At 55.0% G+C, this 26367-nt stretch overlaps 1 protein-coding gene across 1 annotated transcript; it reads right to left on the reverse strand.

Annotated features, from left to right (window-relative positions):
* Window positions 1-3599: 3599 nt before the first annotated feature.
* On the reverse strand, window positions 3600-25352 carry LOC144677834 (myosin-10-like; the record flags this gene model as incomplete). The annotated part of the gene is made up of 5 exons (XM_078537841.1): window positions 25272-25352; window positions 18364-18520; window positions 7435-7462; window positions 5311-5413; window positions 3600-3629 (listed from the first exon to the last, which is right to left on the reverse strand). Coding segments are annotated over exons 1-5 (399 nt in total), but the record flags the coding sequence as incomplete, so codon positions are not given.
* Window positions 25353-26367: the final 1015 nt, after the last annotated feature.

Here is a 26367-nt window from a genome sequence, read left to right on the forward strand (position 1 = left end):
CCCTCGAACCACCGACTTTTAACTTGGTGGCACGATTCCTCTATTGTGTTTTATTTTATTTTTTGGTCATGCGTGGGTGTGAATGGTAGAGCGTGTGTGGGTGCGAGGGAGAGAGTGGGTGTGGGAAAGGGTATTTAGAAAGAGTAGTTATCATACTTTCATATCCCACGCTGTTAATAAGCTTTGCATCTACTTTTTGTTTTTAAAAAAAATTTGTTCAGGGGATGTGGGCATCGCTGGCTAGGCCAGCATTTATTGCCCGTCCCTAATTGTTCAGAGGCCATTTAAGGGTCAACCGCATGGCTTGGGGGTCACATGTAGGCCAGACTGGGTAAGGACGGCGGATTTCCTTCCCTAAAGGACATTCGCGAACCAGATGGGGTTTTTTCTTTTAACGACGATCGGCAATGGTTTCATGGTCGTCATCAGACTTCGAATTCCATGTTTTTTTTAATTGAATTCAAAATTTCATTGAATTCAAATTCCATGTTTTTTTTAATTGAATTCAAAATTTCATTGAATTCAAATTCCATGTTTTTCTAATTGAATTCAAAATTTTATTGAATTCAAATTCCATGTTTTTCTAATTGAATTCAAAATTTTATTGAATTCAAATTCCATGTTTTTCTAATTGAATTCAAAATTTTATTGAATTCAAATTCCATGGTTTTTTTAAATTGAATTTAACATTTTATTGAATTCAAAATTTTATTGAATTCAAAATTTTATTGAATTCAAATTCCATGTTTTTCTAATTGAATTCAAAAATTTTTTGAATTCAAATTCCATGTTTTTCTAATTGAATTCAAAATTTTATTGAATTCAAATTCCATGGTTTTTTTTAAATTGAATTTAACATTTTATTGAATTCAAAATTTTATTGAATTCAAAATTTTATTGAATTCAAAATTTTATTGAATTCAAATTCCATGTTTTTCTAATTGAATTCAAAATTTTATTGAATTCAAATTCCATGGTTTTTTTAAATTGAATTTAACATTTTATTGAATTCAAAATTTTATTGAATTCAAAATTTTATTGAATTCAAATTCCATGTTTTTCTAATTGAATTCAAAAATTTTTTGAATTCAAATTCCATGTTTTTCTAATTGAATTCAAAATTTTATTGAATTCAAATTCCATGGTTTTTTTAAAATTGAATTTAACATTTTATTGAATTCAAAATTTTATTGAATTCAAAATTTTATTGAATTCAAATTCCATGTTTTTCTAATTGAATTCAAAATTTTATTGAATTCAAATTCCATGGTTTTTTTAAATTGAATTTAACATTTTATTGAATTCAAAATTTTATTGAATTCAAAATTTTATTGAATTCAAATTCCGTTCTTTTTATTGAATTCAAAATTTCATTGAATTTAAATTCCATGTTTTTTTTATTGAATTCAAAATTTCACCATCCGGCGTGGTGGGACTCGAACCAGGGTCCCCTGAGCATTACCCTGGGGACCTCCGGATTACCAGTCCAGCGTCAATACCGCTACGCCGTCAGGGTAGCTACCGGCGCACTCAGGCTTGCTCACCGAGTGCTGCCCAATCACGGAATGGGCATCTCACGGTAGACTTTTTTTCTGAATCCGTCCTCTGCAAACTGCTAAGAAGGAACAACATTCGTGGGGGTTGTCCACAGGCCTCCAAACCGTGGGGGACGGCATTAAACAGGAAATTAGAGATGCGTCGAGGGGTGCTAGACCGGGCAAACCAAATTAGCAATAATACCGTGGTGGATGAATTCCTGGAGTGCGTGCGTACACGAGATGGATTTTTATTTTCAAGACCTACACGCCGAAGGACGGACTAGAGGACAGGTTATCCGAGATTTGGTGTTGTGCAACGGGAAGGGTTCACTGATAATCTTGTCGTGCGGGGTCCTTTAGGAACAGTGATCATAACGTGACAGAATGGTTCCCTAGGTTGGAAAGCGAAGTAGTCTAATCCGAAAACGGGGTCCTAAATCTTAACAAAAGGGAACTGCGAAGGCATGAAGGCATGAGTTGGCAAAGATGGACTGGGGAACTTCATGAAGAGGCAGACAGCGGACAGGCAATGGCTAATGTTTGAGGCACGAGAAAGTGCACGGCAACAGTTATATATTCCTGTCTGGGGCAAAAACACCATCAGGAAAGGCGGCCCAACCACGGCTAACAAAAGAAATGAAGGGTAGTATTCGATCCAAAGAGGAGTCCGCGTGAAGTTGTTGGGAAAAAGGAGGGTTGGGAGGAGTTTAGGATTCAGCCAAGGAGGACCAAGAGATTGATTAAGAGGGGAAAAATAGAGGAGAGTAAACTTGCAAGGAACATAAAAAAGGGGACTGCGAAAGCTTCTGTGAGTACGCAAGAAGGAAAGGATTGGTGAAGACCAATGTAGGTCCCTGATAGTCCGAAATTGGCTGTGGAAGCCCGAGTCACTGAATATATTTAAGAAGGAAACAGATGGGTTTCTGGACACGAAGGGCTGTGGGGAGAGAGTGGGAGTACGGCGTTGAGATAGGAGGGTCAGCCACGCTCGTGTTGAATGGCGGAGCAGGCTCGAAGGGCCGAATGGACCTACCTCCTGCTTCTGTTTTTCTATGTTTCTAAACAGAAGGGATATGCTCAAGCCTTCCGAACTTTGTTTTCCGTCACCCAGGGAGCTTTGTGGGGGGGCTAGAGATCCCCTCCCACAACAACTCCCCCTCGGTCAGAGTCCGCTTGTGAACCGATCGACGCCCATTGCTCCGCTGGTGTACATCGTTGTGATCGCCTGAAATTTGGCACTCTTGCATTTGTCCCGACGAGGGCAAGGCGGGAAAAAAATTTAAAAACAAAGGTCCGGCGACATTTGCGCTGTGGGGGTCGAGGGGAGCGGGCGGGGAAGTGGAGTCGAACTGGAGGGGGGTGGGGGGGAGAAGGGAGAGAACAGGCTCGATGGGCCGAAAGGTTTCCTGGTGCTCCTGTTCCTCATATTCTTAGGTCAGGTCCCTCGGGCAACGAGGCCTCCACCTCCGATTCCCCCAACGATCCCTCCGGCTGTCATCCCGCAGCCCTCTAACCCCTCCCCTACCCCCCCCACCCCACCCCACCTCACCTCACCTCACGCACCTAGCCCCGCACGAATTAGGAGCAGGAGAATTACAAGGGCTGCGGTGGTGGGGGAGGGGGAAGGGGAAGGGGGGGAACGAAAAAGGCTGGAGCAGCGGAGCAAAGGATCGTCGGATCAGCCGCCAACTCGCCGGACAGCGGAGCGGACTCCAGTGGGCCGGCTTCCACTTCCCACGTCTCGCAGGATTCGCCTCCTCGAGGCTGCTGGGGCCGCCCGGCCAGACCGCGGCTGACCTGCTGGTAACCTCAGCCCCACCACCCACCCACCCACCCCCACTTCCTCCTCACCCCTCCCCCCCACCCCCCGCCCCCCGCCAATAACCTTTCACAAACCCCCCCACACCCCTTGCTGGTCAAGTAACCTCCCCAACCCCCCCCCACCGCCCTCTGTTACCCCCCAGGGGTTCCCCCCACCCCCAAACCCGAGTGACTACAATGGGGGAAAGCCGTGCGATGGGGGTGGGGTGTGGGGGCATGAACGTGCAGAGGGGAACTTGCCTGGTGTTTGGGGAGCTGGGAGGGTTCCAGCTATCCAGGAAGAGGGAAGACGGAATGAGAGAGAGAGAGAGAGAGAGACACAAAACAGTTAACGCACACAGACAGCCCGATGAAGCCTCCGGCCTACTCCGCTGGAGGCTAAGGAGGCAGAGGAGGCCTAGGCTGAGCAGGCGATGGACTCCTCCCTGTGGCTGGACCCCACTTCCAACCCCCACCTGCACCGCGCCTTCCCCCTGCCCAATTAAAAAACACTGCCGCTTCCCGACCCCACCGCCCCACCGAAGTCCAGCCAAAAGGTGACCCCCCTCCTCCCCGGGCAACACCCACCAGCGCCGGACAACAGCAACCTTAACTCAGTAAAGCGACCCCCCACCTTCCCCCACCACCACCGGGAGCTCTTCCCAGGAACGATCCCCCAACACAAGGAGGCGAGGGGAGACTGGGGGAGGGGGCGGCCCAGACGCTCGGCCAGAGGGGGGGAGGTTTCGAGGAGCGTCCGAGAGGAAGGGAGAGAGAGAGAGGGAGGGAGGGAGGGAGGCGACGATGACAGGGCGGGAGAGCAGGGGAAGTGTCGGGAGGGAATTCCACAGCTTAGGGGATTTGAACGGGAGGGTGAGAATTGTCGGGGCTGGAGGAGGTTACAGAGATAGGGAGGGAGGGGGTGAGGGAGGGATTTGAACGGGAGGGTGAGAATTGTCGGGGCTGGAGGAGGTTACAGAGATAGGGAGGGAGGGGGTGAGGGAGGGATTTGAACAGGAGGATGAGAATTGTAGGGGCTGGAGGAGGTTACAGAGATAGGGAGGGAGGGGGTGAGGGAGGGATTTGAACAGGAGGATGAGAATTGTAGGGGCTGGAGGAGGTTACAGAGATAGGGAGGGAGGGGGTGAGGGAGGGATTTGAACAGGAGGATGAGAATTGTAGGGGCTGGAGGAGGTTACACAGATAGGGAGGGAGGGGGTGAGGGAGGGATTTGAACAGGAGGGTGAGAATTTGAAAATCGAGGCGTTGCCAGACTGGGACCCCGTGTGGGGTCAGCGAGCTCGGGGAGGGGGAGAATGGGAGGATGGGGGTAGCAAGTTAGGACACGGGAGGGGTGGGGGCAACAGAGTTTGGGACGAGCTGAAGTTTGCGGAGGGCGGGAGACGGGAGGAGAGGGTCGGAACAGTTGAGTCTGGAGGTGAGGGGGCAGGGGGACGAGGGTTTCTGCAGCCGAGGGGATCGGGCAAGGAACAGGAGCTCGGGAAAAACCCACCACTCTCGATATCGAGCTGGGTCCCAACCGGTCTCCAGTGAAGCACAACGAGGTGGCTGACTGAGCGCGCACGGTTACCATCGGCTTCCTTCAGCGATCTGGGTCAACATCCTGGAACTCCCTCCCTAACAGCGCCGTGGGTATACCTACACCACACGGACAAAATCCTGGAACTCCCTCCCTAACAGCACAGTGGGTGTACCTACGCCATACGGACAAAATCCTGGAACTCCCTCCCTAACAGCGCCGTGGGTGTACCTACACCACAAGGGACTGCAGCGGTTCAGGAAGGCAGCTCACCTCCACCTTCTCAAGGGGCAATTAGGGATGGGCAATAAATGCTGGGCCCGGCCAGCGACGGCTATATCTCCTCTGCACAACATCACCCACCCCCCCTAACCCTCTCCCACCCTGCCCCTGGGAGCTGACGATTGCGAGCACATGGACTGAGATACTCACAGGAGCAGCATGGTCCTTCCGGCCCTTGTGAGATGATGCCACGTGGGCGAGGTATTGAATGACTTTCTTGGTGTTCTCGGTCTTGCCAGCGCCCGACTCACCCCTGCCAGGGCACAGAGGAACACGTTTACGCAATACCATCCTCGCAACCAGTAGCAACCCCACACTCGGAGCACCGTGCACAGTTCCGGTCTCCGTATCCCCCTCGGTTAGACCACACTCGAAGCACCGTGCACAGTTCCGGTCTCCGTATCCCCTCGGTTAGACCACACTGGGAGCACCGTGCACAGTTCCGGTCTCCGTATCCCCCTCGGTTAGACCACACTCGGAGCACCGTGCACAGTTCCGGTCTCCGTATCCCCCTCGGTTAGACCACACTCGGAGCACCGCGCACAGTTCCGGTCTCCGTATCCCCCTCGGTTAGACCACACTCGGAGCACCGCGCACAGTTCCGGTCTCCGTATCCCCCTCGGTTAGACCACACTCGGAGCACCGTGCACAGTTCCGGTCTCCGTATCCCCCTCGGTTAGACCACACTTGGAGCACCGTGCACAGTTCCGGTCTCCTTATCCCTCGGTTAGACCACACTCGGAGCACCGTGCACAGTTCCGGTCTCCGTATCCCCCTCGGTTAGACCACACTCGGAGCACCGTGCACAGTTCCGGTCTCCGTATCCCCCTCGGTTAGACCACACTCGGAGCACCGCGCACAGTTCCGGTCTCCGTATCCCCCTCGGTTAGACCACACTCGGAGCACCGTGCACAGTTCCGGTCTCCGTATCCCCTCGGTTAGACCACACTCGGAGCACCGCGCACAGTTCCGGTCTCCGTATCCCCCCTCGGTTAGACCACACTCGGAGCACCGCGCACAGTTCCGGTCTCCGTATCCCCCTCGGTTAGACCACACTCGGAGCACCGTGCACAGTTCCGGTCTCCGTATCCCTCGGTTATACCACACTGGGAGCACCGCGCACAGTTCCGGTCTCCGTATCCCCCTCGGTTAGACCACACTCGGAGCACCGCGCACAGTTCCGGTCTCCGTATCCCCCTCGGTTAGACCACACTCGGAGCACCGTGCACAGTTCCGGTCTCCGTATCCCCCCTCGGTTAGACCACACTGGGAGCACCGCGCACAGTTCCGGTCTCCGTATTCCCCCTCGGTTAGACCACACTCGGAGCACCGTGCACAGTTCCGGTCTCCGTATCCCCCCTCGGTTAGACCACACTGGGAGCACCGTGCACAGTTCCGGTCTCCGTATTATAAAAATGAAATGGAGACACTGGAGAAGGTGCCATAAATATTCACAAGGAACGATACCGGAACCGAGAGGTTATAACTATCGGGAAGGACTGAATAGGCCGGGGCTCTTTTCTCTGGAAAAGAGAAAGCTGAGGTGGGTGGGTGGGTGGGGGGGGTGACCCGATCGAGATCTTTAAGATGAGGAAAGGGGTTTCGATCGGATCGACGTAGAGAAGATGTTTCCCTCTTGCGGGGGGGGGCGAGAGCAGAACTGGGGGCGGTGGGGGGAGAGAGAGGGCGTCAATACGAGAGAGTGACCGATAAATCCAATCCAGGAGGGTGGAATTCAGGACAAGCCTCTTTACCCCGAGATAGTGGGGGGGGTGGAGAATGTGGAAGTCGCTCCCCCCCACCCCCACCGGGGGAGAGAGGGGGCTGGAGGGGAACAGCAGAGGGGGCGCTGGGTGCGTTGGAGTTGGAAAGTCGGGATGAACGCAGGTGGGAGAAAGGGATGGAGGGATGTGGCGGTGGCGGAGGGGGGGCAGGGAGGTGAGAAGAGAGAGCGGGGGGAGTGTGGAAGCTCGTGGGGAGACTTGTGTTGCCCCCCTCCCCCACCCCCCACTTCCCTTTACCTGGGGGTGAGGAGGGGGGCTAGGCAGGGAGAGAGAGGTAAGTGGGGGAGGGCGGTGCTGATGACCGAGCGAATGGGAGCCCTGTGGTCCGAAAGGAGACCCTCTGGCGTCTCTGGTCCTGGGGGTCCAGTTTGGGGACCCCTTTCCCTCCGAATCTCTTGCCCACCCACACCCCCTCGAACGCTTCCCCCTCCCTGCAGCCTCCATCGTGACTCCTCACCGCGCGAGGTTTGAACAAGCCGCAGGGACTTACGTGCAGAGGATGGACTGGTCCTCCCGATCTGAAAGAAAACAGAGAGAGAGAGAGAATTTAAAACGAGAACTGGAACAGGCCCCACTCGGCCCCTTCTCGAGCCTGTTACACAGGAACAGGAGGAGGCCCATTCAGCCCCTCCTCGAGCCTGTTACACAGGAACAGGAGGAGGCCCATTCAGCCACTCAAGCCTGTGACACAGGAACAGGAGGAGGCCCATTCAGCCCCTTCTCGAGCCTGTTACACAGGAACAGGAGGAGGCCCATTCAGCCCCTTCTCGAGCCTGTTACACAGGAACAGGAGGAGGCCCATTCGGCCCCTTCTCGAGCCTGTTACACAGGAACAGGAGGAGGCCCATTCAGCCCCTTCTCGAGCCTGTTACACAGGAACAGGAGGAGGCCCATTCAGCCCCTTCTCGAGCCTGTTACACAGGATCAGGAGGAGGCCCATTCGGCCCCTTCTTGAGCCTGTTACACAGGAACAGGAGGAGGCCTATTCGGCCCCTCGAGCCTGTTACACAGGAACAGGAGGAGGCCCATTCGGCCCCTCGAGCCTGTTACACAGGAACAGGAGGAGGCCTTTTCCCTATTCAATCAGATTCTTGCTGATCTATATCTTATCTACCCACCTCGGTTCTAGAAAACTTAATCCCCACCCCCAACAGAAATCTATCAATCTCCATTTTGTACTGCCCTGCAGATGCCCACCACAGCCTCAACACCCCAGTTCTAAGGTTCTGTTTCAGACCCTCCCAACGAGGGGAAATAGTTTCTCCCTTTCAACCCTATTGAATCCTCGATTAGGTCACCCCCCCCTTTCATCTTCAACGCTCAGGGGATTACCGACCTCTGCAACCTGTACTGGCACCAGGCGTAGTGTCGATCTGGATTATGGTGCTCAAATCTTAGCGTATAAACATCTCCCTCCGACAGTGCAGCACTCCCTCAGTACTGGCACCGGGGGGGAGTGTCGGCCTGTAGTAAAGAGGGCAGGGATCCAATGAGAGCCCAGGAGAGCCCAGCGCTGGTACCTGCGCAGTCCTTGTGTCAATGACTGTGCAGCGTTAACAGTGCAGGGTTTGCACCCGCCCAGTGATAATCTCCTCGCTCTTATCCATCTCCCACGGGGTCAGATGTACCCAGGTGCAAGCATTGTTTTTGCAGTGGCTTCACCAGTTTCGGAGCTAATAAGTGCAAGGGAGTGCCGCACTGTCGGAGGGTCAGTACTGAGGGAGTGCCGCACTGTCGGAGGGTCAGTACTGAGGGAGTGCCGCACTGTCGGAGGGTCAGTACTGAGGGAGTGCCGCACTGTCGGAGGGTCAGTACTGAGGGAGTGCCGCACTGTCGGAGGGTCAGTACTGAGGGAGCGCCGCACTGTCGGAGGGTCAGTACTGAGGGAGCGCCGCACTGTCGGAGGGTCAGTACTGAGGGAGCGCCGCACTGTCGGAGGGTCAGTACTGAGGGAGTGCCGCACTGTCGGAGGGTCAGTACTGAGGGAGTGCCGCACTGTCGGAGGGTCAGTACTGAGGGAGTGCCGCACTGTCGGAGGGTCAGTACTGAGGGAGTGCCGCACTGTCGGAGGGTCAGTACTGAGGGAGTGCCGCACTGTCGGAGGGTCAGTACTGAGGGAGCGCCGCACTGTCGGAGGGTCAGTACTGAGGGAGCGCCGCACTGTCGGAGGGTCAGTGCTGAGGGAGCGCCGCACTGTCAGAGGGTCAGTGCTGAGGGAGTGCCGCACTGTCGGAGGGTCAGTGCTGAGGGAGTGCCGCACTGTCGGAGGGTCAGTACTGAGGGAGCGCTGCACTGTCGGAGGGTCAGTACTGAGGGAGTGCTGCACTGTCGGAGGGTCAGTACTGAGGGAGCGGCGCCCTGTCGGAGGGTCAGTACTGAGGGAGCGCCGCACTGTCAGAGGGTCAGTGCTGAGGGAGCGCCGCACTGTCGGAGGGTCAGTACTGAGGGAGTGCCGCACAATCCGAGGGTCAGGTCAGTGCTGAGGGAGCGCCGCACTGTCGGAGGGTCAGTACTGAGGGAGCGCCGCACTGTCGGAGGGTCAGTGCTGAGGGAGCGCCGCTCTGTCGGAGGGTCAGTGCTGAGGGAGCGCCGCACTGTCGGAGGGTCAGTGCTGAGGGAGCGCCGCACTGTCGGAGGGTCAGTGCTGAGGGAGCGCCGCACTGTCCGAGGGTCAGGTCAGTGCTGAGGGAGCGCCGCACTGTCCGAGGGTCAGGTCAGCGCTGAGGGATCGCCGCACTGTTGGAGGGTCAGTACTGAGGGAGTGCTGCACTGTCGGAGGGTCAGTACTGAGGGAGTGCCGCACAATCCGAGGGTCAGGTCAGTGCTGAGGGAGCGCCGCACTGTCGGAGGGTCAGTACTGAGGGAGTGCCGCACTGTCGATGCGTCAGTACTGAGGGAGTGCTGCACTGTCGGAGGGTCAGTACTGAGGGAGCTCCGCACTGTCAGAGGGTCAGTACTGAGGGAGCGCCGCACTGTCAGAGGGTCAGTGCTGAGGGAGCGCCGCACTGTCAGAGGGTCAGTGCTGAGGGAGCGCCGCACTGTCAGAGGGTCAGTGCTGAGGGAGTGCTGCACTGTTGGAGGGTCAGTACTGAGGGAGCGCCGAACTGTCGGAGGGTCAGTACTGAGGGAGCGCCGCACTGTCAGAGGGTCAGTGCTGAGGGAGCGCCGCACTGTCAGAGGGTCAGTGCTGAGGGAGTGCTGCACTGTTGGAGGGTCAGTACTGAGGAAGCGCCGAACTGTCGGAGGGTCAGTACTGAGGGAGCGCTGCACTGTCGGAGGGTCAGTACTGAGGGAGTGCCGCACTGTCAAAGGGTCAGTACTTTTTTTTTTATTCATTCACGGGGATGTGGGCCTCACTGGCCGGGCCCAGCATTTATTGCCCATCCGTAATTGCCCCTTGAGAAGTTGGTGGTGAGCCACCTTCTTGAACCTCTGCAGTCCCTGTGGTGTAGGTACACACACGGCGCTGTTAGGGAGGGAGTTCCAGGATTTTGTCCCTGTGGTGTAGGTACACCCACGGCGCTGTTAGGGAGGGAGTTCCAGGATTTTGTCCGTGTGGTGTAGGTACACCCACTGCGCTGTTAGGGAGGGAGTTCCAGGATTTTGTCCGTGTGGTGTAGGTACACCCATGGCGCTGTTAGGGAGGGAGTTCCAGGATTTTGACCCAGTGACAGTGAAGGATCGGCCAATATATTTCCAAGTCAGGATGGTGAGTGGCTTGGAGGGGAACTTCCAGGTGGTGGTGTTCCCATGTGTCTGCTGCCTTTGTCCTTCTAGATGGTAGTGGTCGTGGGTTTGGAAGGTGCTGTCGAAGGAGCCTTGCTGAGTTCCTGCAGTGCATCTTGTAGATGGTACACACACTGCTGTTACTGTGCGTCGGTGGTGGAGGGAGTGAATGATTGTGGATGGGGTGCCGATCAAGTGGGGCTGCTTTGTCCTGGACGGTGTCAAGCTTCTTGAGTGTTGTGGGAGCTGCACTCATCCAGGCAAGTGGGGAGTATTCCATCACACTCCTGACTTGTGCCTTGTAGATGGTGGACAGGCTTTGGGGTAGTCAGGAGGTGAGTTACTCTCTGCAGGATTCCCAGCCTCTGACCTGCTCTTGTAGCCACAGTATTTATCTGGCTGGTCCCAGTTCAGTTTCTGGTCAATGGTAACCCCCAGGATGTTGATAGTGGGGGATTCAGTGATGGTAATGCCATTGAATGTCAAGGGGCGATGGTTGGATTCTCTCTTGTTGGTGACGGTCATTGCCTGACACTTGTGTGGCGTGAATGTTACTCGCCACTGGTCAGCCCCGCGCCTGGATATTGTCCAGGTCTTGCTGCATTTGGACATGGGGCTGCTTCAGTATCTGAGGAGTCGCGAATGGTGCTGAACATTGTGCGATCATCAGCGAACATCCCCAGTTCTGACCTTATGATGGAAGGAAGGTCATTGATGAAGCAGCTGAAGATGGTTGGGCCGAGGACACTAACCCTGAGGAACTCCTGCAGTGATGTCCTGGAGCTAAGATGACTGACTCCTGACAACCACAACCATCATCCTTTGTGCTCGGTATGACTCCAACCAGCGGAGAGTTTTCCCCCTGATTCCCACTGACTCCAGTTTTGCTGGGGCTCCTTGATGCCACACTCGGTTAAATGCGGCCTTGATGGTCAAGGGCAGTCACTCTCACCTCACTTCGGGAGTTCAGCCCTTTTGTCCATGTTTGAACCAAGGCTGTAATGAGGTCAGGAGCTGAGTGGCCCTGGCAGAACCCAAACTGGGCCTCAGTGAGCAGGTTATTGCTAAGCAAGTGCCGCTTGATAGCACTGTTGATGACCCCTTCCATCACTTTACTGATGATGGAGAGTAGACTGATGGGGCTGTAATTGGCCGGGTTGGATTTGTCCTGCTTTTTGTGTACAGGACATACCTGGGCAATTTTCCACAGAGCCGGTGTTAGGGGGAAGGAAGTAAGTAAGAAGTTATGGTAAGGGAGAATTTATTGAAAAGGAATGAATTACTTAAAATCTTCAGGCAACCAGCGCTACCAAGCACATTGGCAGCTAAAGGTTACCAGATGAACCTTGTACAGCCTTAGGGCCTGCAAACATCAGAAAGGCCTTGGGTGCCAGACTGTAGTCAGAGGATGGCAATAACAACTAAGATTAAGTGTGCTCTTCAACAGATAGGGGAAGAACAGATGGTCCCAGCTTAGATAGGAGGGAAGGTCTCTGCCTGGGTAAAAACAAACAGGGACACATGGTGCACGTACTCGTCACCAGAGATGTCTGTTTAACGTGGACCTATACGTTGGCAAGATCGAAATCGGGAAACTGCTCTTGTACCTGACCAATGATGTATAAATATGATGAACACTTGTGGTTTAGCAGAGTGCTGTCTCAAGCTGCATTGAGATGGTTCTCCCCTTGCAATCGCTCGAATAAACGATCGTGACCTGGACCTGAGACTCCTGGGGTCCGTTTGTCAAAGTGACCACAACACCGGGTAGATGGCCAGTGTTGTAGCTGTACTGGAACAGCTTGGCTAGGGGCGCGGCAAGTTCTGGAGCACAAGTCTTCAGTACTATTGCTGGAATATTGTCAGGGCCCATGGCCTTTGCAGTGTCCAGTGCCTTCAGCCGTTTCTTGATATCACGAGGAGTGAATTGAATTGGCTGAAGACTGGCATCTGTGATGGAGGCTGAGATGGATCATCCACTCGGCACTTCTGGCTGAAGATTGTAGCGAATGCTTCAGTCTTATCTTTTGCACTGTTGTGCTGGGCTCCTCCATCATTGAGGGTGGGGATATTTGTGGAGCCTCCTCTTCCAGTGAGTTGTTTAATTGTCCACCACCATTCACAACTGGATGTGGCAGGACTGCAGAGCTTAGATCTGATCCGTTGGTTGTGGGATTGTTTCTCTCTGTTCATCACTTGCTGCTTATGCTGTCTGGCACACAAGTAGTCATGTATAATAGCTTCACCAGGTTGACACCTCATTTTTAGGTATACCTGGTGTTGCTCCTGGCATGCCCTCCTGCACTCTTCATTGAACCAGGGCTGATCCCCTGGCTTGATGATAATGGTAGAGTGGGGGATATGCCGGGCCATGAGGTTACAGATTGTGTTCGAGTACAATTCTGCTGCTGCTGATGGCCCACAGCGCCTCATGGATGCCCAGTCTCGAGTTAGTGGATCTGTTCAAAATCTATCCCATTTAGCACGGTGGTAGTGCCACACAACACGGTGGAGGGTATCCTCAATGTGAAGACGGGACTTCATCTCCACAATGACTGTGCGGTGGTCACTCCTACCGATACTGTCATGGACAGATGCAGCTGTGGATGGCAGGTTGGTGAGTTTGAGGTCAAGTACGTTTTTCCCTCTTGTTGGTTCCCTCACCACCTGCCGCAGACCCAGTCTAGCAGCTATGTCCTTTAGGACTCGGCCAGCTCAGTCATTAGTGGTGCTACCGAGCCACCCTTGGTGATGGACACTAAAATCCCCCACCCAGAGTACATTCTGCACCCTTGCCACCCTCAGTGCTTCCTCCAAGTGATATTCAACATGGAGGAGCACTGATTCATCAGCTGAAGGAGGGCGGTACGTGGTCATCAGCAGGAGGTTTCCTTGCCCATGTTTGACCTGAAGCCATGAGACATCATGGGATCCGGAGTCGATGTGGATGACTCCCAGGGCAACTCCCTCCCGGCTGTATACCACTGTGCCGCCACCTCTGCTGGGTCTGTCCGGCCGGTGGGACAGGACATACCCAGGGATGGTGATGGTGATGCCTGGGACATTATCCATAATGATTCCGTGAGGATGACTATGTCAGGCTGCTGCTTGACTAGTCTGTGAGACAGCTCTCCCAATCTTGAGGGAGTGCTGCACATTCGGAGGGTCAGGTACTAAATGAATGCTCACTGTTGGAGAGTCAGTACTGAGGGAGTGCCGCACTGTCGGAGGGTCAGTACTGAGGGAGTGCTGCACTGTCAGAGGGTCAGTACTGAGGGAGTGCCGCACTGTCGGAGGGTCAGTACTGAGGGAGTGCTGCACTATCAGAGGGTCAGTACTGAGGGAGTGCTGCACTGTCGGAGGGTCAGTACTGAGGGAGTGCCGCACTGTCGGAGGGTCAGTACTGAGGGAGTGCTGCACTATCAGAGGGTCAGTACTGAGGGAGAGCCGCACTGTCGGAGGGTCAGTATTGAGGGAGTGCTGCACTGTCAGAGGGTCAGTACTGAGGGAGTGCTGCACTGTCGGAGGGTCAGTACTGAGGGAGTGCTGCACTGTCGGAGGGTCAGTACTGAGGGAGCGCCGCACTGTCGGAGGGTCAGTACTGAGGGAGTGCCGCACTGTCGGAGGGTCAGTGCTGAGGGAGCGCCGCACTGTCGGAGGGTCAGTGCTGAGGGAGTGCTGCACTGTCGGAGGGTCAGTACTGAGGGAGAGCCGCACTGTCGGAGGGTCAGTATTGAGGGAGTGCTGCACTGTCAGAGGGTCAGTACTGAGGGAGTGCTGCACTGTCGGAGGGTCAGTACTGAGGGAGTGCTGCACTGTCGGAGGGTCAGTACTGAGGGAGCGCCGCACTGTCGGAGGGTCAGTACTGAGGGAGTGCCGCACTGTCGGAGGGTCAGTGCTGAGGGAGCGCCGCACTGTCGGAGGGTCAGTACTGAGGGAGTGCTGCACTGTCAGAGGGTCAGTACTGAGGGAGCGCCGCACTGTCGGAGGGTCAGTACTGAGGGAGTGCTGCACTGTCGGAGGGTCAGTACTGAGGGAGTGCCGCACTGTCGGAGGGTCAGTGCTGAGGGAGCGCCGCACTGTCGGAGGGTCAGTGCTGAGGGAGTGCCGCACTGTCGGAGGGTCAGTACTGAGGGAGTGCCGCACTGTCGGAGGGTCAGTACTGAGGGAGTGCCGCACTGTCGGAGGGTCAGTACTGAGGGAGTACCGCACTGTCGGAGGGTCAGTACTGAGGGAGTACCGCACTGTCGGAGGGTCAGTACTGAGGGAGTGCCGCACTGTCGGAGGGTCAGTACTGAGGGAGTGCTGCACTGTCGGAGGGTCAGTACTGAGGGAGTGCCGCACTGTCGGAGGGTCAGTACTGAGGGAGTGCTGCACTGTCAGAGGGAGATGTATATACTCTAGGATTTGAGCTCCATAATCCAGGCCGACACTCCCCCCGGTGCCAGTACTGAGGGAGGGCTGCACTGTCGGAGGGTCAGTACTGAGGGAGTGCTGCACTGTCGGAGGGTCAGTACTGAGGGAGTGCTGCACTGTCGGAGGGTCAGTACTGAGGGAGTGCTGCACTGTCGGAGGGAGATGTATATACTCTAGGAGTTGTGCGCCCCGGTCCTGGGGCCCAGTATTTATTACCTCAACCAACATCACTGAAACAAAACAGAGGAGATGGGCCCATTGTCACGCTGCTGTTTGCGGGATCTTGCTGTGCACGAACGGGCTGCCGGGTTTCCCGACCTTACAACAAGAGTCCCTCACTGCAGGTGGCGGTGTTTCTGTGCAGCGTTCTGAGCTGCCCTGCATTCCCCGGCTGGGTGGTGCTAGTTTGAAACAGAAGCCAGAGTCATTGTTTCTCTCTCTCTCTCTCTCTAACCGGTCGAACCGGTGTGAGACAGGCTGCAGGCAGCCTTCGAGGGAAGCGCTGCTGGAGTCCGTGGGAATCGACACGAGCGACTGGATCGCAGCCAGCTCTGCCACCGGCGTTCCCACAGGATCGCTTCCAAACACACGAGGCAGCCTCGCACGCAGTTAAACTCGAGGGCCCAAAAGGATTGGACAGCCCATCCCCCCCCACGCGGCGGTTTCACTGTCACGGGCCAACGTTTAACCAGCAACTTTCTATTTCACTCTAAAACCCCTCTCTCCTTCACCTCCAGCCCCCACAATTCCCGTCCTCCTGTACAAATCCCTCCCTCACCCCCCTCCCTCCCTATCTCTGTAACCTCCTCCAGCCCCTACAATTCCCGTCCTCCTGTACAAATCCCTCCCTCACCCCCCTCACTCCCTATCTCTGTAACCTCCTCCAGCCCCGACAATTCTCATCCTTCTGTTCAAATCCCACCCTCACCCCCTCCCTCCCTATCTCTGTAACCTCCTCCAGCCCCTACAATTCTCATCCTCCTGTTCAAATCCCTCCCTCACCCCCTCCCTCCCTATCTCTGTAACTTCCTCCAGCCCCTACAATTCTCATCCTGCTGTTCAAATCCCTCCCTCAACCCCCTCCCTCCCTATCTCTGTAACCTCCTCCGGCCCCTACAATCCTCATCCTCCTGTTCAAATCCCTCACTCGCCCCCTCCCTAAGCTCTGGAATTGCCTCCCCTCTGCTCCTTTGAGACACGCCTTAAAGCCTCCCCCTTGGACCGAGCTTCTGGTCGCCTGTCTTTCACATCTGCTCACGTGACTCTGTGTCAAAAATTCTGCCCGACCCCTACAGCTGTGAAAGTGAAAATATCTGTGCAACTCGCTGTGCAAACATCCTGAACACCCAGTCGAACAGGTTCCTGCGTTCAAACTCACTCAACTGGTTTGATGGAAATCGCAGTCCTAGGTGGGCGGATGCTGTTAAAAAAAAACATCACCCTAGGTGGGCGGATGCTGTTAAAAAAAAAAAAATCACGCCAGGCTGTGGAATGAGCAAATTGGAAGGAGTGGTGGAATCCTCACGTTCCTTCCCCCCGCTACCCTGTTGACACAAAAGGCAACCAGAGCACAGGGAGGGGTGCATTCCAAATCGCTGCGATCACTAGCCCATCCCACCTTTACAGTGGGCCCAGGGTGGAACATTGGGCCATTGACACTGTTACACCCCGACTGTTGGGCCACGAGCCAGTCTTCGAGGGCAGGCGGCGGGCGTTTTGCGCCTCGTTCTCGGGCCGGCCCTGCGAACGAGGGATCCGATTAATTGCCCTCCCTCGCCCTCTTCCCTCCCATCTCCCTGTCGATGTCTCCCCTTCGAGCATTTATCCGATTTCCCCTTTTTTGAAAATGCCGGTCGAATCTGCTTCCGCCGCCCTTTCGGGCAGCGCCTTCCAGATCACAACAACTCGCTGTGTTTGAAACAAAAACCTTTCCCCCCTCTCTCACCCCCCTCCCCACCCCCACTCACACCCACCCCCGACCCCCTCTGGTTCTTTCCCCCGATCGCCCTCAATCTGTGCGTCCCTCTGGCTCCCGACCCTCTCCCGCCACCGGAGACAGTTTCTCCTCATTGTCACCGCACTCCCCCCTCCTCCATCGCAGACCCTTCCCGATTCCGAACGCCTCGATCCAATCTCCCCCTTAACCTTCTCTAGCTCCGAGGAGAACGAGACCCTCTGGCTCCTCCCGGTCTCTCTCTCGCTCTCTCCGCACGGACTGAAGTCCCACGTTCCCCACCTTCCCCCCCAGGGGTGGGTGGGCCGGGGGGGGGGAACTGTTCTGGGAAATCTACTCCACACACTCCCCACTCCAAAACCTCGACAATCCTTCCGAAAATGACATTAACCACACGGGGGACACAATGGTCCAGGCGAGGCCAAACCAGTGTTTTGTGGAAGATTTAGCAGAAAGCCCTTGTTTTTCTACTCAGCGCCTTTGTTAATACAGCCAAGGATTGACTCTTGTTCATTCATAGTCATCTCAATCACTCCTGCCGCATTCAAAGATTTGTCTCAAGTTTAAAATTACCCCATTGATCACGTGTCAATAGCCGTTTTGAGGAGAGAGGCTAATTTTAAACGCAGAGCTCCCTAGATTGTGTTTAAAAATTCTTTCATAGAGTAGGGGCCTCGCTGGCCGGGCCCAGCATTCACTGCCCATCCCTAATTCCCCCCTAGAGAAGGTGGGGGTGAGCTGCCTTCTCGAACCGCTGCAGTCCCTGAGGTGTCGGTACACCCACGGCGCTGTTAGGGAGAGAGTTCCGGGATTTTGTCCGTGTGGTGTAGGTACACCCACGGCGCTGTTAGGGAGGGAGTTCCAGGATTTTGGCCGTGTGGTGTAGGTACACCCATGGCGCTGTTAGGGAGGGAGTTCCAGGATTTGGTCCCTGTGGTGTAGGTACACCCACGGCGCTGTTAGGGAGGGAGTTCCAGGATTTTGTCCGTGTGGTGTAGGTACACCCACGGCGCTGTTAGGGAGGGAGTTCCAGGATTTGACCCAGTGACAGCGAAGGAACGGCCGATATATTTCTGCCTCAAAAATATTCAGTGACCCCCCACACCTCCTCCACCCCCTTCGGAGGCAGAGATTTGGACAACCCTCTCCTCCTCTCTATCCTTAAAGGGCTACCCCCTAATTTTAAACACAGTGGGCCCCCCACCCAACCCAACCTTTTGCTGGTTCTGGGTCTCGCCCACCAGGGGAGACAGCCTCCTGACAGCCCCGGGGTAAGGAGGGGGATTGGGGGGAGCAGAGCGAGGCGGACGCCGGTGACCTTACCTTGCAACATGCTGCGGTAGGCGGTCTCCGAGATGGCGTAGATGTGCGGGGGCACCTCGTGTCGCTTCTTGCCGCGGTACATCTCCACGATCTGCTCGGTGTAGATGGGCAGGTTCTTGTAGGGGTTGATCACCACGCAGAACAGGCCCGAGTAGGTCTGCGAGGGAGGGGAAAAAAAACCAGGCAGTCAGGAGCGGCCCTGCCCAATGCGTGTGCTCAGAGTCTGCCCCCTCACTCACATCCACCTACCCCACCCCCCCCCTCCATCTCCACCCCGTCCACACCCGTCTGCCTCCTGTCTCCCTCGTGCGTTCATCCAACCTATTTTTTTTTAAAAATTCATTCGCGGGGAAGTGGGCGTCGCTGGCCGGACCCAGCGTCCATCCCTAATTGCCCCTTGAGGAGGGTGCAGTCCTGAACCGCTGTAGTCCCTTGCGGTGTGGGTACACCCACGGTGCTGTTAGGGAGGGAGTTCCAGGATTTTGTCCCTGTGGTGTAGGTACACCCACGGCGCTGTTAGAGAGGGAGTTCCAGGATTTTGTCCGTGTGGTGTAGGTACACCCACGGCGCTGTTAGGGAGGGAGTTCCAGGATTTTGTCCCGTGTGGTGTAGGTACACCCACGGCGCTGTTAGGGAGGGAGTTCCAGGATTTTGTCCCGTGTGGTGTAGGTACACCCACGGCGCTGTTAGGGAGGGAGTTCCAGGATTTTGTCCCGTGTGGTGTAGGTACACCCACGGCGCTGTTAGGGAGGGAGTTCCAGGATTTTGTCCCGTGTGGTGTAGGTACACCCACGGCGCTGTTAGGGAGGGAGTTCCAGGATTTTGTCCCTTGTAGTGTAGGTACATCCACGGTGCTGTTAGGGTGAGGTAGGTGTCCGAGTGTGGTCTAACCGAGGGATACGAAGACCGGAACTGTGCACGGAGCTCCGAGTGTGGTCTAACCGAGGGGGATACAGAGACCGGAACTGTGCACGGTGCTCCGAGTGTGGTCTAACCGAGGGGGATACGGAGACCGGAACTGTGCACGGTGCTCCGAGTGTGGTCTAACCGAGGGATAGGAAGACCGGAACTGTGCACGGTGCTCCGAGTGTGGTCTAACCGAGGGATACGGAGACCGGAACTGTGCACGGTGCTCCGAGTGTGGTCTAACCGAGGGATACGGAGACCGGAACTGTGCACGGTGCTCCGAGTGTGGTCTAACCGAGGGATAGGAAGACCGGAACTGTGCACGGTGCTCCGAGTGTGGTCTAACCGAGGGGATACAGAGACAGGAACTGTGCACGGTGCTCCGAGTGTGGTCTAACCGAGGGATACTGAGTCTAGATGTCAGATGGCTGGTAACCTTGTTGTGAATACATTTTGCAGCATCGCCAATAGTTTGATTTTCTCTGGAAGGCGTTGGGGTTAAATCCTTTCGAAAGGTGGATTCTAAATTATTGAGTCTCAACCTGGGAAATGATGAGATCGAGCGGGACGGGGCCGATATTCTCCGGAGTTTTGAAGAACGAGAGGTGATCTCGCTGGAACGGATCAAATTCGGAGAGGGGGAGGGGGGGTTTATCAGGCTCGACGCCGAGGGGCTATTTCCCCTCCCCTTGCCGCCGTGGCTGGAGGGTCTAGAACGAGGTGGGGGGATGCGGGGAGGAGGGAGTCACAGTCCCGAGGATAAGGGGGTCAGCCATTTCGGACTGGAGACGGGGAGAGATTTGTCCGCTCGGGGGAGGGGGAGGTGAATCTCTGGGGCACTCCACCCCAGAGAGCTGCGGACACTCAGCCGGCGAGTCTACTGGAGACGGAACGAGGGGAGAGACCCTCGGACGCGGAGGGAGTTGAGGGAGAAGATCAGACGGGATCGTGTCGAACGAGGTAGAGCAGCCACAGGAGGGGCTGAATGGCCTCCTCCTGCAGCTCACGTTCCTACGACCCCGACAAGCAACAAATATCTCGGTCGGAACAAAAGTTAACCCCTTCGCCCCTCTCTCTCCGCCATCTCCCTGTCAACGTTTCCCTTTCGAGCATTTATCCGATTTCCCCTTTTTGAAAATGCCGATCGAATCTGCTTCCGACGCCCTTTCGGGCAGCGCCTTCCAGATCACAACAACTCGCTGTGTTTAAAACTAAACCTTTCCCCATCTCCCCCCCCTCCCCACCCCCACTCACCCCCACCAACCCCTTCCCCCCTCTGGTTCTTTCCCTCCCGATCGCCCTCAATCTGTGTCCCTCTGGTTCTCGACTCTCCAGCCACCGGGAACTAGTTTCTCCTCATTGACCCCCCCCTCCCCTCATCGCAGACCCTTCCCGATTCCGAACACCTCGATTCCATCACCCCCCCCTTAACCTTCTCCGCTTCGAGGGGAACGAGGAACCTCCGGCCGGCTCCTCCCAGTCTGCCTCAGGTTGGCTCGATGACACTCAGGTTCCTGACGGCACCTCGGACAAGCCGGCTGCTCTGGGAACAGGTGCACAGGCTGCTCACCTGCACGTACAGGTATCCTAGCCTTAAGGGCACGCTAAACCTCGGGAGCTTAAGTGGTTTGTGTTACTCTTTACAGGTGGATGGAGCAGGCAGGCGCAGACAGGTCTAGCCGACTTTAGCAGACGGGTTCAGCCACGCAGCACAGCAGCCGTCTCAACTCACTGGGGAGACGGCAAAATAGACTCACAAGGACAACACCACAGCTCAGAGCTGACCACTGTCGGGGAAGACGGAACTGACTGGGGCTCTTTCCAAAGGGGGCTGACCTGACATACTCTGTATCTAACCCCGTGCTGTACCTGTCCTGGGAGTGTTTGATGGGGACAGTGTAGAGGGAGCTTTACTCTGTATCTAACCCCGTGCTGTACCTGTCCTGGGAGTGTTTGATGGGGACGGTGTAGAGGGAGCTTTACTCTGTATCTAACCCCGTGCTGTACCTGTCCTGGGGAGTGTTTGATGGGGACGGTGTAGAGGGAGTTTTACTCTATATCTAACCCCGTGCTGTACCTGTCCTGGGAGTGTTTGATGGGGACGGTGTAGAGGGAGATTTACTCTGTATCTAACCCCGTGCTGTACCTGTCCTGGGAGTGTTTGATGGGGACGGTGTAGAGGGAGATTTACTCTGTATCTAACCCCGTGCTGTACCTGTCCTGGGAGTGTTTGATGGGGACGGTGTAGAGGGAGCTTTACTCTGTATCTAACCCCGTGCTGTGCCTGTCCTGGGAGTGTTTGATGGGGACAGTGTAGAGGGAGCTTTACTCTGTATCTAACCCCGTGCTGTACCTGTCCCGGGAGTGTTTGATGGGGACAGTGTAGAGGGAGCTTTACTCTGTATCTAACCCCGTGCTGTACCTGTCCTGGGAGTGTTTGATGGGGACGGTGTAGAGGGAGCTTTACTCTGTATCTAACCCCGTGCTGTACCTGTCCTGGGAGTGTTTGATGGGGACGGTGTAGAGGGAGCTTTACTCTGTATCTAACCCCGTGCTGTACCTGTCCTGGGGAGTGTTTGATGGGGACAGTGTAGAGGGAGCTTTACTCTGTATCTAACCCCGTGCTGTACCTGTCCTGGGAGTGTTTGATGGGGACAGTGTAGAGGGAGCTTTACTCTATATCTAACCCCGTGCTGTACCTGTCCTGGGAGTGTTTGATGGGGACGGTGTAGAGGGAGATTTACTCTGTATCTAACCCCGTGCTGTACCTGTCCTGGGAGTGTTTGATGGGGACGGTGTAGAGGGAGATTTACTCTGTATCTAACCCCGTGCTGTACCTGTCCTGGGAGTGTTTGATGGGGACGGTGTAGAGGGAGCTTTACTCTGTATCTAACCCCGTGCTGTGCCTGTCCTGGGAGTGTTTGATGGGGACAGTGTAGAGGGAGCTTTACTCTGTATCTAACCCCGTGCTGTACCTGTCCCGGGAGTGTTTGATGGGGACAGTGTAGAGGGAGCTTTACTCTGTATCTAACCCCGTGCTGTACCTGTCCTGGGAGTGTTTGATGGGGACGGTGTAGAGGGAGCTTTACTCTGTATCTAACCCCGTGCTGTGCCTGTCCTGGGAGTGTTTGATGGGGACAGTGTAGAGGGAGCTTTACTCTGTATCTAACCCCGTGCTGTACCTGTCCTGGGAGTGTTTGATGGGGACAGTGTAGAGGGAGCTTTACTCTGTATCTAACCCCGTGCTGTACCTGTCCTGGGAGTGTTTGATGGGGACAGTGTAGAGGGAGCTTTACTCTGTATCTAACCCCGTGCTGTACCTGTCCTGGGAGTGTTTGATGGGGACAGTGTAGAGGGAGCTTTACTCTGTATCTAACCCCGTGCTGTACCTGTCCTGGGAGTGTTTGATGGGGACAGTGTAGAGGGAGCTTTACTCTGTATCTAACCCCGTGCTGTACCTGTCCTGGGAGTGTTTGATGGGGACAGTGTAGAGGGAGCTTTACTCTGTATCTAACCCCGTGCTGTACCTGTCCTGGGAGTGTTTGATGGGGACAGTGTAGAGGGAGCTTTACTCTGTATCTAACCCCGTGCTGTACCTGTCCCGGGAGTGTTTGATGGGGACAGTGTAGAGGGAGCTTTACTCTGTATCTAACCCCGTGCTGTACCTGTCCTGGGAGTGTTTGATGGGGACGGTGTAGAGGGAGCTTTACTCTGTATCTAACCCCGTGCTGTGCCTGTCCTGGGAGTGTTTGATGGGGACAGTGTAGAGGGAGCTTTACTCTGTATCTAACCCCGTGCTGTACCTGTCCCGGGAGTGTTTGATGGGGACAGTGTAGAGGGAGCTTTACTCTGTATCTAACCCCGTGCTGTACCTGTCCTGGGAGTGTTTGATGGGGACGGTGTAGAGGGAGCTTTACTCTGTATCTAACCCCGTGCTGTGCCTGTCCTGGGAGTGTTTGATGGGGACAGTGTAGAGGGAGCTTTACTCTGTATCTAACCCCGTGCTGTACCTGTCCTGGGAGTGTTTGATGGGGACAGTGTAGAGGGAGCTTTACTCTGTATCTAACCCCGTGCTGTACCTGTCCTGGGAGTGTTTGATGGGGACAGTGTAGAGGGAGCTTTACTCTGTATCTAACCCCGTGCTGTACCTGTCCTGGGAGTGTTTGATGGGGACAGTGTAGAGGGAGCTTTACTCTGTATCTAACCCCGTGCTGTACCTGTCCTGGGAGTGTTTGATGGGGACAGTGTAGAGGGAGCTTTACTCTGTATCTAACCCCGTGCTGTACCTGTCCTGGGAGTGTTTGATGGGGACAGTGTAGAGGGAGCTTTACTCTGTATCTAACCCCGTGCTGTACCTGTCCTGGGAGTGTTTGATGGGGACAGTGTAGAGGGAGCTTTACTCTGTATCTAACCCCGTGCTGTACCTGTCCTGGGAGTGTTTGATCGGGACGGTGTAGAGGGAGCTTTACTCTGTATCTAACCCCGTGCTGTACCTGCCCTGGGAGTGTTTGATGGGGACAGTGTAGAGGGAGCTTTACTCTGTATCTAACCCCGTGCTGTACCTGTCCTGGGAGTGTTTGATGGGGATGGTGTAGAGGGAGCTTTACTCTGTATCTAACCCCGTGCTGTACCTGTCCTGGGAGTGTTTGATGGGGACAGTGTAGAGGGAGCTTTACTCTGTATCTAACCCTGTGCTGTACCTGTCCTGGGAGTGTTTGATGGGGACGGTGTAGAGGGAGCTTTACTCTGTATCTAACCCCGTGCTGTACCTGTCCTGGGAGTGTTTGATGGGGACGGTGTAGAGGAAGCTTTACTCTGTATCTAACCCGTTCTGTACCTGTCCTGGGAGTGTTTGATGGGGACAGTGTAGAGGGAGCTTTACTCTGTATCTAACCCCATGCTGTACCTGTCCTGGGAGTGTTTGATGGGGACAGTGTAGAGGGAGCTTTACTCTGTATCTAACCCCGTGCTGTACCTGTCCTGGGAGTGTTTGATGGGGACGGTGTAGAGGGAGCTTTACTCTGTATCTAACCCCGTGCTGTACCTGTCCTGGGAGTGTTTGATGGGGACAGTGTAGAGGGAGATTTACTCTGTATCTAACCCCGTGTAAATGCGTTGAAGACAGTTCAGAGGAGTTTTACTAGATTGATACCTGGAATGAGTGGGTTGTCTTATGAGGAAAGGTTGGACAGACTGGGCTTGTTTCCACTGGAGTTTAGAAGACTGAGGGGCGACCTGATCGAGGTGTACAAGATTATGAGGGGCATGGACAGGGGTGGATAGGGAGCAGCTGTTCCCCCTTAGTTGAAGGGTCAGTCACGAGGGGGACATAAATTCAAGGTGAGGGGCAGGAGGTTTAGGTGGGGGGATGTGAGGAAAAACCTTTTGACCCAGAGGGTGGTGAGGGTCTGGAATGCGCTGCCTGGGAGGGTGGTGGAGGCGGGTTAGCCTCACATCCTTTAAAAAAGTACCTGGATGAGCACTTGGCACCTCATCAACATTCAAGGCTATGGGGCCAAGTGCTGGTCAATGGGGATTAGGGAGGTAGGTCAGGTGTTTCTCATAGCGGTCGGTGCAGACTCGATGGGCCGAAGGGCCTCTTCTGCTCTGTGTGTGTGACTCTGTGACTTGATCGAAGTTTACAAGATCCTGAACGGCCTGACAAGGTTGAGGTGGACAGGATGTTCCCTCTTGGCCTGGGGGGGGTGGGGCGAGTCCAGAACGAGGGGGTGGGGGCACTGTTTTAAAATTAGGGATCACCCTTTTAGGACAGAGACGAGGAGAAAGGTTCTCTCTCAGAGGGCTGCGCAACTTTGGAACTCTCTACCTACGAGGGTGGCGGAGGTGGGGAGGGAGGGGGGGGTCACTGAATATTCTTGAGGCGGAGGTAAAGAGATTCTTGTCAGGCGAGGGAATCGAAGGTTAACCAGGGGGTGGAGTGGGGGCGGTGGTGAGATGGGAATGGGGAAATCGAAACACAAACAGGTCAGCCGCGATCCTACTGGCCGGCGGACCGGGCTCGAGGGGCCGAGCGGCCGGCTTCCGCTCCGATTTCGTACGTCGGCGTGTCCCGCTCTCCTCATGTGCGGTATAAATTGTTGTTTTCCCCCTTCCACTGCGAGTGTCCTGATGAGCGCCGGAGGAAAAGCTTCGATGTGTCTCTCCTTTCCTCAGCTCCGCTCCGAACGGCCAAAGCCGTATGGAGTCCAGGGAGTGGTTGGGGGGTGGGGTGGGGGGGGGGAAAAAGGGGGGAATAACTGCAGTCGGTGTAATTTTTCCACTCTTTTCCTGCCCCTCGGTGCCAGCGCAGGCTCCCCCGGTCAGGGTCCAGGGACAGAAGGGGGTTAAAAGCTCCGAGGTCGGGCTGCGCGGACCAGATTCCAGAAGGCGTGGGAGCAGAAGTCGGCCATTCGGCCCATCCAGTCTGCTCCTCCATTCAATGAGATCGCGGCTGATCTGATAATCCTCAACTCCACTTTCCTGCCTTGTCCCCATGACCCTCGATCCCCTCACTGATTAAAAACCCGTCCATCTCCCCCTTGAATATCCTTATCGACCCAGCCTCTGCGGTCAAGAGTTCCACAGATTCACTACCCTCTGAGAGAACAAATCCCTCCCCATCTCTGTCTTAAATGGGAGACCCCTCATTCTGAGATTAGGCCCCTCTGGTCCTAGACTCTCCCACGAGGGGAAACAACCTCTCACAGCCTCTTACCCTGTCAAGCCCCCCCCTCAGAATCTGATACGTCTCAATGAGGTCGCCTCTCATTCTCCTAAACCCCAACGAGCGCAGGCCCGACCTACTCAACCCCCTCCTCATGAGAAAACCCCTCCATCCCCCGGGATCGACCTAGTGAACAAAAACAGGAACCGAAATACCTGGAGAAACTCGGCAGGTCTGGCAGCGTCGGCGGAGAGGAGCACAGTTGACGTTTCGAGTCCTCGCGACCCTTCAACAGAACGGTTCTGTTGAGGGGTCGTGAAGACTCGAAACGTCAACTCTTTTCTTCTCCGCCGATGCTGCCAGACCTGCCGAGTTTTTCCTGGTATTTCGGTTTCTGTTTTTGTTTTGGATTTCCAGCATCCGCGGTTTTTTTG

This window comes from Cetorhinus maximus, unplaced genomic scaffold (assembly GCF_964194155.1).
Source record: "Cetorhinus maximus unplaced genomic scaffold, sCetMax3.hap1.1 HAP1_SCAFFOLD_3134, whole genome shotgun sequence".
NCBI lineage: Eukaryota > Metazoa > Chordata > Chondrichthyes > Lamniformes > Cetorhinidae > Cetorhinus > Cetorhinus maximus.